This window comes from Schistocerca nitens, chromosome 1 (assembly GCF_023898315.1).
Source record: "Schistocerca nitens isolate TAMUIC-IGC-003100 chromosome 1, iqSchNite1.1, whole genome shotgun sequence".
Taxonomy (NCBI): Eukaryota; Metazoa; Arthropoda; class Insecta; order Orthoptera; family Acrididae; genus Schistocerca; species Schistocerca nitens.
The window spans coordinates 372,638,760-372,651,963 of NC_064614.1; the positions used below are offsets into that span (position 1 = coordinate 372,638,760).

Here is a 13,204-nt window from a genome sequence, read left to right on the forward strand (position 1 = left end):
CCTATCTGCCTGACTTATCTCCACCTTCTGATACCTGTCTGACAGATATGATTCAAACCATTTGTGGGCAACTCCACGTATCCCATAGGCATATAACTTCCTAAGCAGTAACTTATGGTCGATGACATCAAAGGCTTTTGATAAGTCTAAATAAAAAACAAACACAACATTTCCAGAATACAAAAGAACTCACAAGCTGAAAACTTACAAACACACTCAACAAACACACAATGACAACACCACACAGAAAAGAACCAAATGGTACACCAAGACCTACACACATAAACTAACACACAGAGTTGCAAACATCCTAAAGAGACAGGGCTTCAAAATAGCATATAAGCCTGGGCAAACCCTTCAATCAGACCTAAGCCAGCCAGCTACCAAGAGGGACAAATTCCAACAATCAGGAATATATAAACTTGAATGTCAAAGTTGTGATGCAGTATACGTAGGCATGACATGCAGGAATTTTGAAACAAGATACAAAGAACGTATCAGATGTTGGAAGTATGAAACAAACCATTCCACATTTGCAGAGCATTTAAAACACTACAACCATCATCCTACAAACATGGAACAAGAAATGAAAATAATGAGAATAAGCAACCATGACAAACATCTTATACAAACACAAGAAAACTTCCACATCCAGAAAGCCATAGCAGAAAACAAACATGTGATAAATGAACAAACACACATCAGCACAGGCTCCCTACTGCACTTAATAAAGGAAATGATAACATAAAACAAGAAAACTCTTCCCCACACCATCTGGACACACACACACACACACACACAAATTATACCACACCAAAATACACACACACACACACACACACAAATTATACCACACCAAAATACACACACGCACGCACGCACGCACGCACGCACGCACGCACACACACACACACACACACACACACACACACACACACACACACACACACACACACACACACAAATTATACCACACCAAAATACACACACACACACACACACACACACACACACACACACACACAAAAACATACACAAACACACACACAAATGCATACACGAACAGACCAGAGATACTTCAATAATTACACTCATAAGTTTCGATCTTTGGCAAAAACGTGTGACAGTCGGCAACAGAAACCAAAACATTGCATTAAAACAAACGTTCAGTGCATAGTGCTGTGGAATGTGGAAAAAACCGCAAATTGGCGTTCATAAGAAGAAGAACAACACCAAAAATGCAACAGGAGCGTAATATGTAAGAAATTGTCCACGCAACCTGTAAGTACAGTTCAAAACATTACTACTTAATAGGAAATAGCAACCACCAGAACTGTTTATAACCTATAGGCACAGTGACAAAAATGTAAATAAAATAGCTAACATATGTACATATTCCAGGCCACTGATGATGCCTTGCAGAAAATAAAGGCGAAACGCGTATGGCACTAAAATTGTGTTTTATTCAGTTGCTGTCAGACGGTCCATAAGTAAAAATTATCAATATACCGTAAGTTGTAGGTTATTGGAAACCACAGAGAATAGGAAGGACTTCTGCGATAGAAGTATACGAATATGTAAAGAGGGAAAAGAGAAGTAAGAAAAGAAAAAATAGAAAGGGTTGCTAAGATCAAAGAAGAGAAAGAAGACAGCCTCAAAGACAAGAAACTCTTTCCACCTCCCTTCCCCAGGATCCCTACCTTTCCGAAACTTGAGTGAGAAGCCTGAGGAGGTATGGTGTTAAATTGTCTCCTACAGAGTGGACATTTCCACCTTCAACCTTCAGGTCCCCGAAGAAAATCTTAGCAACCCTTTGGAAATGGCAAATGGTGAAGAACCAGTCACACTTGTTTGTGAGGGTTTCTTCAAAGGTGTGATGTGTGTTCTGTGTTAGCCATGATTTATCTGTTGGTGTAAATCGTGCTCTTATTTACAACTACCCACCCCTTTCAAAATCAATACAACCCCCCCCCCCCCCCCCCGTCTACATCACCTCTCATCAAAGGTATAAAATATTCTATACAAAATAGAAAATCCATACACTACAGTATAAAGGTTGCTCAATTAGTTACTTGATATTACCTTTTTCCACAAATATAATATACTATTCTGTCAAAATCTGTACAGAAACCAGATGGCAGTTATAAGAGTCGAGTGGTTGGGAAGGGAGTGAGACAGAGTTGTAGCCTATCTCTGATGTTATTCAATCGTTATATTGAGCAAGCAGTAAAGGAAACAAAAGAAATATTCGGAGTAGGAATTAAAATCCATAGAGAAGAAACAAAAACTTTGAGATTCACCGATGACATTGTATTTCTGTCAGAGACAGCAAAGGACCTGGAAGAGCAGCTGAACGAAATGGACAGTCTGTTGAAAGGAGGATATAAGATGAACATCAACAAAAGCAAAATAAGGATAATGGAATGTAGTCGAATTAAACTGTGTGATGCTGAGGGAATTAGATTAGGAAATGAGACACTTAAAGTAGTAAAGGAGTCTTGCTATTTGGGGAGCAAAATAACTGATGATGGTCAAAGTAGAGAGGATATAAATTGTAGACTGGCAATGGCAAGGAAAGTGATTGTGAAGAAGAGAAATTTGTTAACATCGAGTATAGATTTAAGTGTCAGCAAGTCGTTTCTGAAAGTATTTGTATGGAGTGTAGCCATGTATGGAAGTGAAACGTGGACGATAAATAGTTAAGACAAGAAGAGAATAGAAGCTTTCGAAATGTGGTGCTACAGAACAATGCTGAAGTTTAGATGGGTAGACCACATAACTAATGAGGAGGTATTGAATAGAATTGGAGAGAAGAGGAGTTTGTGGCACAACTTGACAAGAAGAAGGGACTGGTTGGTAGGACATGTTCTGAGGCATCAAGGCATGACAAATTGGAGGGCAGTGTGGAGGGCAAAAATCGTAGAGGGAGGCCAAGAGATGAATACACTAATCAGATTCAGAAGGATGTAGGTTGCAGTAAGTACTGGGAGATGAAGAAGCTTGCACTGGATAGAGCAGCATGGAGAGCTGCATCAACCCAGTCTCTGGACTGAAGACCATAACAACATTTTGTTCATTTCGTCTAGAGATCACTGTTTATCCGTGATTCTCTTAAATTGTTCCTTTTTTTTGTTGTCATATCCAGTTTTCTCAGTACTAAAATTATAGGATAGTTTAAGAATTCAAGAATAGATTACAGAATAGTTTAAGATTTGAAGGGTGTTCGGTGCAGGAAACTATTTTGGAAGAAACACTGAAAACAACTCAGGATCTGACGGTCGTCACTCCGCCCATCAACACAGAATGTTAACCTCCTTGGGGGTTAGATGACTCCGCTCAGATCCCATGGATCTGATATTAGCTTCACTTGAGCAAGTGCAGACCAGTACTTCTCGTTAAATTTTGTATGAAAGTCTCCCCACAGCAAAACAATCACCACTTCACTCAGTAACACAACATTAGATAAAGTTATTCTATTTTCTTTCTATTATGGATAATTTTAAATTCTTTCCACAAGTCATCTATAACCTTTTGGGTATCTGAAAGTTCAGAAGAAACAATAGGTGACATGTTCCCGGATGTTATTCTCTCGGTGACTTTTCGATCTATAACTCCTTCAAATTGTTCCTCAAGACTACTTATGCTTACTTTATCAGAGTTAGCTGTTCTCTCTTGGAAACTTCTTTCTACATTTTCTACTCATGTATTAATGCCTGCAATTTGTGATTGGAATATTGGTATTAACTTATCCTGCTTTTCAACAGTTTCTTTCAAAGTATGCAATCTCTGCTTGACAGCATCAAAAATAACATTACATACATTTTGAAATGATCCTTACTTCTCACCAAGTTCAGATTCTACATTATTACATTTATCTTCAGTATCAAATTCTAACTTCTTTGTCAAATACTGAAGATGATCATTCTGTCTCTGATTAAGGTCAGTGAACAGTTGATTTACGTGACTGCTTAAAGAATTAGTTAGCTCACCTTTCAAATCTGTCTTGAGATTTTCTACTTTAGCAGTTAAATCGTCAAATTGAGTGTTCAAATTTTCCATACCTCCACATAAATTACTAAAGTCTTTACTTTGTGAATCTACCTTAGCACTTAACAATCCTAAAGTTTCATTCTGAACATCCAATTTATTATTTAACTGAGTACTGATTGAATCTAACTTCAGACTTTGAGCATTTAAAGCTGCATGTAATTCCATTCTTAAAGCCACTAAATCTTCACTTTGTGCTTTGATTAAATTTACTAATTGAGACCAGTCTGGCACTTCCTTACTCACTTATATAGCCGTGGCTGGTTCTGAAGTTTCCCCAATTCTCTGTGTATTATTCATATTCCTATTATTTTTAAATCTAGTAATCATTTAACAAATTAAATCTAAGTATAATTACTACACCAATAAGTCACTCTCCTGCTTGTATCCCTTCTTGCTAAGGTACTAAAGTTCTATTTTGCGCTCACCCGGCGTAGAATTCTCGCAACGTAGGTAAGTGGATGTGACTGCAAGTCAGCACTGGTGAACAGCAAACTGGTGTCATCAGACATAGGCATCAGTAGGCAGCTGTGGAAGCAGGTCAGCACCGTTGAACGGCAACTGGTGCCAGTGTCATCGGACGTTGTTTCCGCATCGGCGTCGCCGCAATGTGTGTGAGTTGTATACTCCCCCCAGTGGATCCTCTTAGTTGAATTATTCTCACCATATCTCTTCTTAGTCTAATACATCGAGGTCTTCTTTCCTTTCTTTTAACATTATTACTTCCTTACATATTCCCTTTTGTTGCATCCACAAATTTTTTCATTTAATTTTTGGACTTAATCCAATTACATGAAACAGTTCTCTTATCTGGTTATATCTGGTTGCTATGGCAAAACATCATATCTTCTTCTTCAATTTCTACTCAAAATTCCTGTTGTTTCGAGTCCTTTTCACTGGTCGCCATGCCCTAATGCTTTTTGATGATAGAACATGTGGAGTAAATATACAAACTTTATGTTTTCACCAATTAATGATGTATTGGATCATGCAGAATAACATTCTCGTATTTCACATATAAATATCTCCTTCTTGTATTTCAATCATATTTTGAGATTTAGAAATGTATTAAATTAACATTCATAAGTGAAAATTAAAGAATGGAAAATCCAGGATGGAATGTAACAATACCAGAGAAGGAAAATTGCTACTCACCATATAGCGGATATGCTGAGTTGCGATAGGCACAATAAAAAGATTCACACACTCATAACTTTCGGTCATTAAGGCCTTTGTCAGTAGTAGACACACATACACACATGCGCGTGCACACACACACACACACACACACACATGCACAAACGCAACTTGCACACACGTCTGCAGTCTCAGAGACCTGAAACTACACTGCGAGCAGCAGCACCAGTCCATGATGGGAGTGGCGACTGGGTGGGGGTAAGGAGGAGGCTGGGGTGGGGAGGGGGAGGGATAGTATGGTGGAAGTGGTGGACAGTGAAGTGTTGCAGTTTAGATGGAGGGCAGGAGAGAAGGTGTGGAGGGGGGAGGGGGTAAGTAGTGGAAAGGAGAGAAATAAAAATAAAAATAAATTAAGACTGGGTGTGGTGGTGAAATGTTGGTTGTGTAGTGCTGGAATGGGAACAGGGAAGGGGCAGGATGGGTGAGGACAGTGACTAACGAAGGTTGAGGCCAGGAGGGTTACGGGAACGTAGGATGTATTGTAGGGAAAGTTCCCATCTGCACAATTCAGAAAAACTGGTGTTGGTGGGAAGGATCCATATGGCACAGGCTGTGAAGCAGTCATTGAGATGAGGGGTATCATGTCTGGCAACGTGTTCAGCAACAGGGTGGTCAACTTGCTTTCTGGCCTCAGTTTGTTGGTGGCTGTTCATGCGGACAGACAGCTTGTTGGTTGTCATGCCTACATAGAATACAGCACAGTGGTGGCAGCTTAGCCCTCACCAACATACTCTTGCAAAACCATATCAACCAAGCCCAATACTCCTTTCAGTACCTTCTCTCCATCCGCAAAATTATCCTGCTATGTAATCCCAAATAACACACATTGAAACTCTTGCCCTGCAGGAACTTGAGCAACATGCACAACACCACCTCAAAAAGCTCCCCATCCTGCTCACTTCCTACTACTCCCTCGGAGTACCACTGTCCACCACTTCTACAACAACCTCCAAACCTCCCCCACACCCCCTCATAGCTGACAAACCCTGTCTCGCAGACCTACTACACTTACCCTACCCTCCAAAACTCCCTCCCACCGCCACACAGAACCCAAAACCTAATCAGACCCACAACACATTCATGAACCTTTCCTCCAGAGGCCTTAGTCCCACAGAAATATCAGTCCTTTCCAAAGGCCTCAACTTTTGCCCCACTCCCAAATTCAACCATGCAGGACTAGTCCCTACAGTGAAAACACTTTTTTGCCATCAACCCGATCAATCAGACTCAACCAAAGACCAATATTGAACCTTGCCTCAGTTCACTCCTCCATCCAACTGTGATCTACCCCCACTGCCTCCAAACCACCCCCTGTTAACTTGCCAAAATTTCTTATCCTCGAACTGTGCCTCACCATCATTCCCCAAATCCCTCAACATGCATACTAACCTTACATCCACAGAAATAACCACAGTCCACCATCTAAAAACTTATCCCGATCTTATAATCCTACCTGCAGACAAAGGCTCCACCACCGTTGTTTTGAACCACAAGGATTACGTGGCAGAAGGACTCCGTCAGCTGTCAGATACTTCCACCTACATACCATGCCACAGTGATCCCATTCCAGTAATCCAGAAGGATCTCCAGTCACTACTCAAATCCTTAGGCCCATCCCAGAACCTCTCCCCAGAGTCCATCTCTTTACTTAACCCCTACCACTCCCCGCACTCCCACCTTCTACATGCTTCCTAAAGTCCGTAAACCCAACCACCCAGGATGCCCCATTGTGGCGGGTTACTGTGCCCCCACTGAGAGAATCTGTGCTCTCATAGACCAACACCTTTAACCTATTACCCGGAACCTATCCTCCTATGTAAAAGATACCAACCATTTCCTCGACTGACTCTCCACAGTTCCTTTCCCTTTACCACACAGTGCCCTGCTCGTCACTATTGATGTCACCTCCTGTACAGTAGCATTCCTAATTCCCATGGCCTTACTGCTATCGAACACTACCTTTCCAGATGCCCAATGGATTCCAAACCAACAACCTCCTTCCTAGTCTCCATGACCAACTATATCCTCACCCACAATTACTTCTCCTTTGAAGTCATTACCTACAAAAAAATCCGCGGTATGGCTATGGGCACCCACATGGCACCATCCTATGCCTACCTATTCATTGTCCTTCTAGAGGAATCCTTCCTAAAAACCCAGAACCCTAAACCTCTCACCTGGTTCAGATTCATTGATGACATCTTTCCTATCTGGATTGAAAGTGAGGACACCTTATTCACATTCCTCCAGAACCTCAACAACTTCTCCCCCATTTGCTTCACCTGGTCCTACTCAACCCAACAAGCCATCTTCCTAGATGTTGACCTTCACCTCAGAGATAACTACACCAGTACCTTCGTCCATATCAAACTTACTAACCACCAGCAACACCTCCACTTCAACAGCTGCCACCCATTCCATACCAAGAAGTCCTTTCCGTACAGCCTAGCCACCCATGGTCATTGCATCTGCAGTGATGAGCAGTCCTTCTCTAAATATACCGAGGGTCTCATTAAGCCTTCACTGACCGTAATTATCCTCCCATCCTTGTACAAAAACAAATCTCCTGTGCCTTATCTTTCCAGTCTCCTACCACCTCCCAAAGTCCCACAGACCGGCCACAGAGGAGCATTCCCCTCATAACTCAGTACCATACGGGACTGGAGCAACTGAATTACATTCTCCGACATGGTTCCGATTACCTCTCGTCGTGCTCTGAAATGAAAAATGTCCTACCCACTATCTCCTTCCCACCCCTCCTACCGTGATATTCCACCGTCCACCGAACTTACACAACATACTCACCCATCCTCACACAACCCCTGCTCCCAATCCCTTACCTCATGGCTCATACCCCTGTAATAGACCTAGATGCAAGACCTGTCCCATACATCCTCCTACCACCACCTACTCCAGTCCGGTCACTAACATGACCTATCCCATCAAAGGCAGGGCTACCTGTGAAACCATTAATGTAATTTACAAGCTAAGCTGCAACCACTGTGCTGCATTCTATGTAGGCATGACAACCAACAAGCTGTCTGTCTGCATGAACGGCCACCGACAAACTGAGGCCAAAAAACAAGTGGTCCACCCTGTTGCTGAATATGCTGCCAAACATGATACCCCTCATCTCAATGACTGCTTCACAGCCTGTGCCATATGGATCCTTCCCTCTGACACCAGCTTTTCTCAATTGCGCAGGTGGGAACTTTCCCTGCAATACATCCTATGTTCCCGTAATCCTCCTGGCCTCAACCTTCATTAGTCACTGTCCTCACCCCTCCAGCCCCCTCCCTGTTCCCATTCCAGCACTACACAGCCATCATTTCACCACCACACCCAGTATTTTAATTTATTTTTATTTTTATTTCTCACCCTTCTGCTACTTACCCCCTCCCCCCTCCGCACCTTATCTCCTGCCCTCTGTCTTCACTGTCCCCCACTCCCACCATACTATCCCTCCCCCTCCCCACCCCAGCCTCCTCCTTACCCCCCACCCAGTCACCACTCCCATCAGTGTAGTTTCAGCTCTCTGAGACTGCAGATGTGTGTGCAAGTTGCGTTTGTGCATGTGTGTGTGTGCGCGTGTGTGTGTGTATGTTTGTCTACTGCTGACAAAGGCCTTAATTGCCAGAACCTATGAGTGTGTGAATCTTTTTATTGAGCCTATCGTGACTCAGCATCTCCGCTATATGGTGAGCAGCGACTTTCCTTCTCTGGTATTGTTACGTTCATAAGCATGCTGGTTTAAGAACCACTCGTAATTTATGAACATGTCTTGCTTCTAGCAAGTCCAAGATATGAATTACTTGAAAGTCTAACCTCATTTCCTCATTTGTCCTTAACAATCATCACAGTCACTAAAAGCACAGAGTAATACATAAACACTCCTTGTTCTCCTCTACACATACACTGAAACTCTATAGATCATACCGCAGGTACTTCTCGGTTGCCACGTCCACAATTTTCTCATGACTGTTTTTAGACCTGCACACACAAACATGCAATGCATCGTATGTCGGATTCCTCTTTCTCACACTTCTATTTAAAGTATCATGTGTTCGAGATGGAAGAAGACCAAGTGGTTCTAGAATTTATGCAGAAAATCTTGAAGCACTAAAATACCATACCAGACATTTAACCTTGGGTCCAGCTGATGATGAGCATCTATAGCAGTGTAGTTCTTTGTTGCCCAGTAAACAGCATTATGTCTATTTATTGTTCAATTCATATGGAAAGAGGACTCGTAACTGAAAATAATATCAGCTTCAAGGTGTGGGTGGTGCATTCACCTTTCTGTAAACCACTCACAGCACTATACCCATCTATGTGTGTCATTTCCATGCCTGGACAAAATGCAAATGATATGGATGTAAATTGTTTCTGGATAATATTCTGGACACAAATGCTTGACTGCTTCCACTTTCTTGAGCCACTTTTTTTATTGACCATGTTGGACTGACTGTCAGCTTAGCTAGTACACCACTTGCGGTTACTGATCTGTACGTGGCCGTGCAGACTGTTGTTTGTCATGGAAACTGCCTGTTGTCTGGAACCACTCTGGTAAATCAACAATGGTTGCATGAGATGGGGCAGTTGACCTGCATGCCATCTGTGATTTTGACCCGCAACTTCCAATAGACTTATGCCTGTAACATGTATAACAACCATTCCCACTCTTGGGACATTTAAACATAGTTTCCAACAATTTTGTTGTTGAATACATAACAAAATGAAACAAATACATATTCAGCATCTAGCTAATGATTTAAAAAGTATGTTCAACAATTTTTCCCTTAATCATTTTTACAGTATCTACACAAATAACGGAACTGTTTTGTGTTGTGTGACTTTTGAAGCACCCTGTATAGTTTTGAATTAATTATTGACAAGAATACAAATCCTTGCAGATCAAAGTGAAAGAGAGAAATAAATGTAAATTTGATACTAATTTACAGTTGGAACATGCAGCGTTAGTTAAAAAAATTACCCACAATTTTATTTAGGAATAAAGAGATGACTCATTGAAAGGTAGGAGCAGTGTGTCATCTTCAGACTCACACACAGAAGGTACAGAGCTTTGCTATGATACCTTTGGGAATGAAATTCCTCTCTCAAATGGTAGGAGAAACATGCACACACACACACACGTGCACATGTATCTCCTATAAATTGAGAAAGGAATTTCATTCCGAAAGCTAGCAAAGCACAATTCTGTACCTTTTGTTTGTGTGACTATAGACAACACAGCACTTTTGCCCTCAGTGAGTCATTTCTTTATTCCTAAATAATTCGTTATTTTCAACCAGAACTTCCCCACATTTTTATAGTAGAAATGATAACATGATAACTGGAGTGAGAAGTTGGTTGCAAACAGAAATAACTAACAGTGAAGCCATAATTTGATTAAAGTATATCTTAGAGAAACTACTAAATACCAATGATGATGCCATATTTATCAGTATAGATAATTCAGTCTTGAGTAACTGGATAAATAACAATCTAGAAATCAAAATTTTCTGGGTGAAGCTAAGATGGGCCATACATAGCTTGGTTGCTTCTATCAGCCTTCAGCATCACATTGATGAATATTTATGAAAAAAGCATGAAAATTGTAATTAATAAATTTCCCTATTTTTATAGCAGGATAGGAAGCTTTCAGTCTGTCAGTAACATAGAATAGGAGACACAGATATTCAGGACATATGCTAGAGATAAAAGTTTGTGTGACACGGTGGCAAATATTTTATTTGTTTATACATAATTTGTATTCAGTTAGAACCATGCACCAAATTATTGACAGAAAACAAAACAGATAATAAAACATGGAGCTATGAAACATCAGGATGAAAACAATACCAATAATAATGTGGATATAATACAAGAATTTAGCTCATGTTACAAATATTCATTATAAACAAGGAAAAGAGAAGGTATTGGACATGACCTATCAGTATGAACCATCTGATCATTCCCCAAGAAGCATACAAAATTCAAAACAAGGAAGCTTTATTGGGCAAAGCATTTATGTTAATTATATGAGCAACCCACTAATGCCAACAAATAGACTCTAACTTTCAAAACAGTGAACATTATGAAAGGAATCCTTATGGTCATATGGATGCTATGACATCACCGATTACTTTTGCCTAAACAGAAACAGGAATGTAATCCTGGTTGAAAATAGGTGATCTTCTAAAATCAGAATTGTAATTAAGTAAACTTTACAAAAAAATTATTTCCATCCATTCTCTACTCAAACTGACTCCAAAATCTGAAGAATACACAAAATAGCTAAAACTCCCTAAATAAAATTTGAGATATACAAGGCTTATGCTGAGGCATAGTGACAGTCGTTGCTCTTGGATGACACCTAGGAATAGAATGGGAAGGAGTTAATATTACATATTCCATCATACACTACACAGTTGCAGTAGCTGTCTATTGCGGGAGAAAATGGCTATAGTTTTAAATAAACCCTCAATCATTGTTGTCATAAATGTATACAAATCATTGAACCATTTTATTCCTTCAGATTCTTAACATCATAAATGGATTATCTTATAAGCCGCATAATGAGATAATTTTCAGTAACATGAGTTTATTGTTCTATCTGATGCCACAACATTTCTTTATCCCCCTTAAAATGTTTTCCTTTTTTAACATTCTGCAAGAAAAGGCAATATAATTTCCAAGCATTGATAATGGTGATACAGGCTGTTGCTATCACAGACTGAATCATGTTAGTGCTACCTGCCATGATCCAATCATCTTCACTTTTCATATTGGTTTACAGTTGTGTATTATGCTTACACATTTGAACCTAATAAACATACCAGTTCATAATTTTGTTTCAATAGAAACTTGTAGCAAAGTGCAACACACTTACTGAGGAATGCAGACAGTCTATGGGGAGAATTGTTCTATTGATGCACTATTTATGTGTAACATAAACATTTTATACATGATATTTAAAGTATTAAGAGTAATATACCCCTGGGAGGCCCACTGAATTGTATTTTTTCTTTTTGTTTTTTTGCAATCATAAGGGAATTGTGCATCATTATTGCACTACATCAGCACAGACACTCTACAAGATGTGCTACTGTCAGATTTTCCAACGTTTGAGGAGAGCAGATTGCCACAAAATGGTGGCTATGCATGAGAACAGTGACCAGCAACTCAGCCATGGCAACGCATCTGCCCATGCAACACAACATGGGCAGAAATTTCCCCCAAAGAACCACTTTCCAGAGTTACAGCAGCCACTTTTTCTGCCAGATCCTGCATCCAGTGATCTTTTCCTCTCCCTGAGAAACAACAACCATTGGGAAAGAGAAAGATATCAAGAGATACACCAGAATCTGCTGAGGGAGCTGTCCCCTATTTCCGAAGATGACTTCTAAAAATGCTTCGTGCAGTAGAAACACCACTGGGCTAAATGTGTGGCTTCAGAATGGGACTGCTTTGCAGGTGATTACCTTACAGATCTGTACTTTTCTAATTTTTTATAAATCCAATCCAGAATTATTTTTCATAGATCTTACTGTTGTAATATCCCAACTGAATACCACATTTAGTAAACTCATATACTCTGTGACTCATAAAATAATCTGCCCTTCTCATTTCTTGAAATAATTGTTGCACCAAACAATCTATAACAGTGATATCTTTAGTGTGATTTGACTTTTCCTCATCTGGCATAGAATGGTTAATACTTGTATTATATTTTAAAATATTTGGTTGTAGTCTCTTCCTGACACTTTATTTTACAGTACACTTACAGTTCTGTCATCATGAATTTTATTCCTATGATTCCTATCATTCCTTTTCCCCTCTCTTTCCCAAAAAATGAAAAGTTCAGGATGGAATAGCAACAAAATAGCAAGTATAGCTTGCTGCTCACCTTGTAGAGTAGGCATTAAATCACAGATGGGCACAATGAAAATAACTCCTA

General features: G+C 40.1%; 1 protein-coding gene across 3 annotated transcripts in view; it reads left to right on the plus strand.

The window, feature by feature from the left end:
- Positions 1-13,204, plus strand: part of LOC126248941 (lipid storage droplets surface-binding protein 1) — a 184,985-nt gene that overhangs the window by 153,120 nt on the left and 18,661 nt on the right. For 2 of the 3 annotated variants that reach the window (XM_049950461.1, XM_049950471.1), the window contains exon 8: positions 12,297-12,720. The exons of the other annotated variant lie outside the window; for it this stretch is intronic. In XM_049950461.1, coding sequence (XP_049806418.1) covers positions 12,297-12,653 — 357 coding nt within the window. In that variant the 3' untranslated portion in view covers positions 12,654-12,720. The remainder of the gene's footprint in view (positions 1-12,296; positions 12,721-13,204) is intronic. 3 annotated transcript variants of the gene reach the window in all.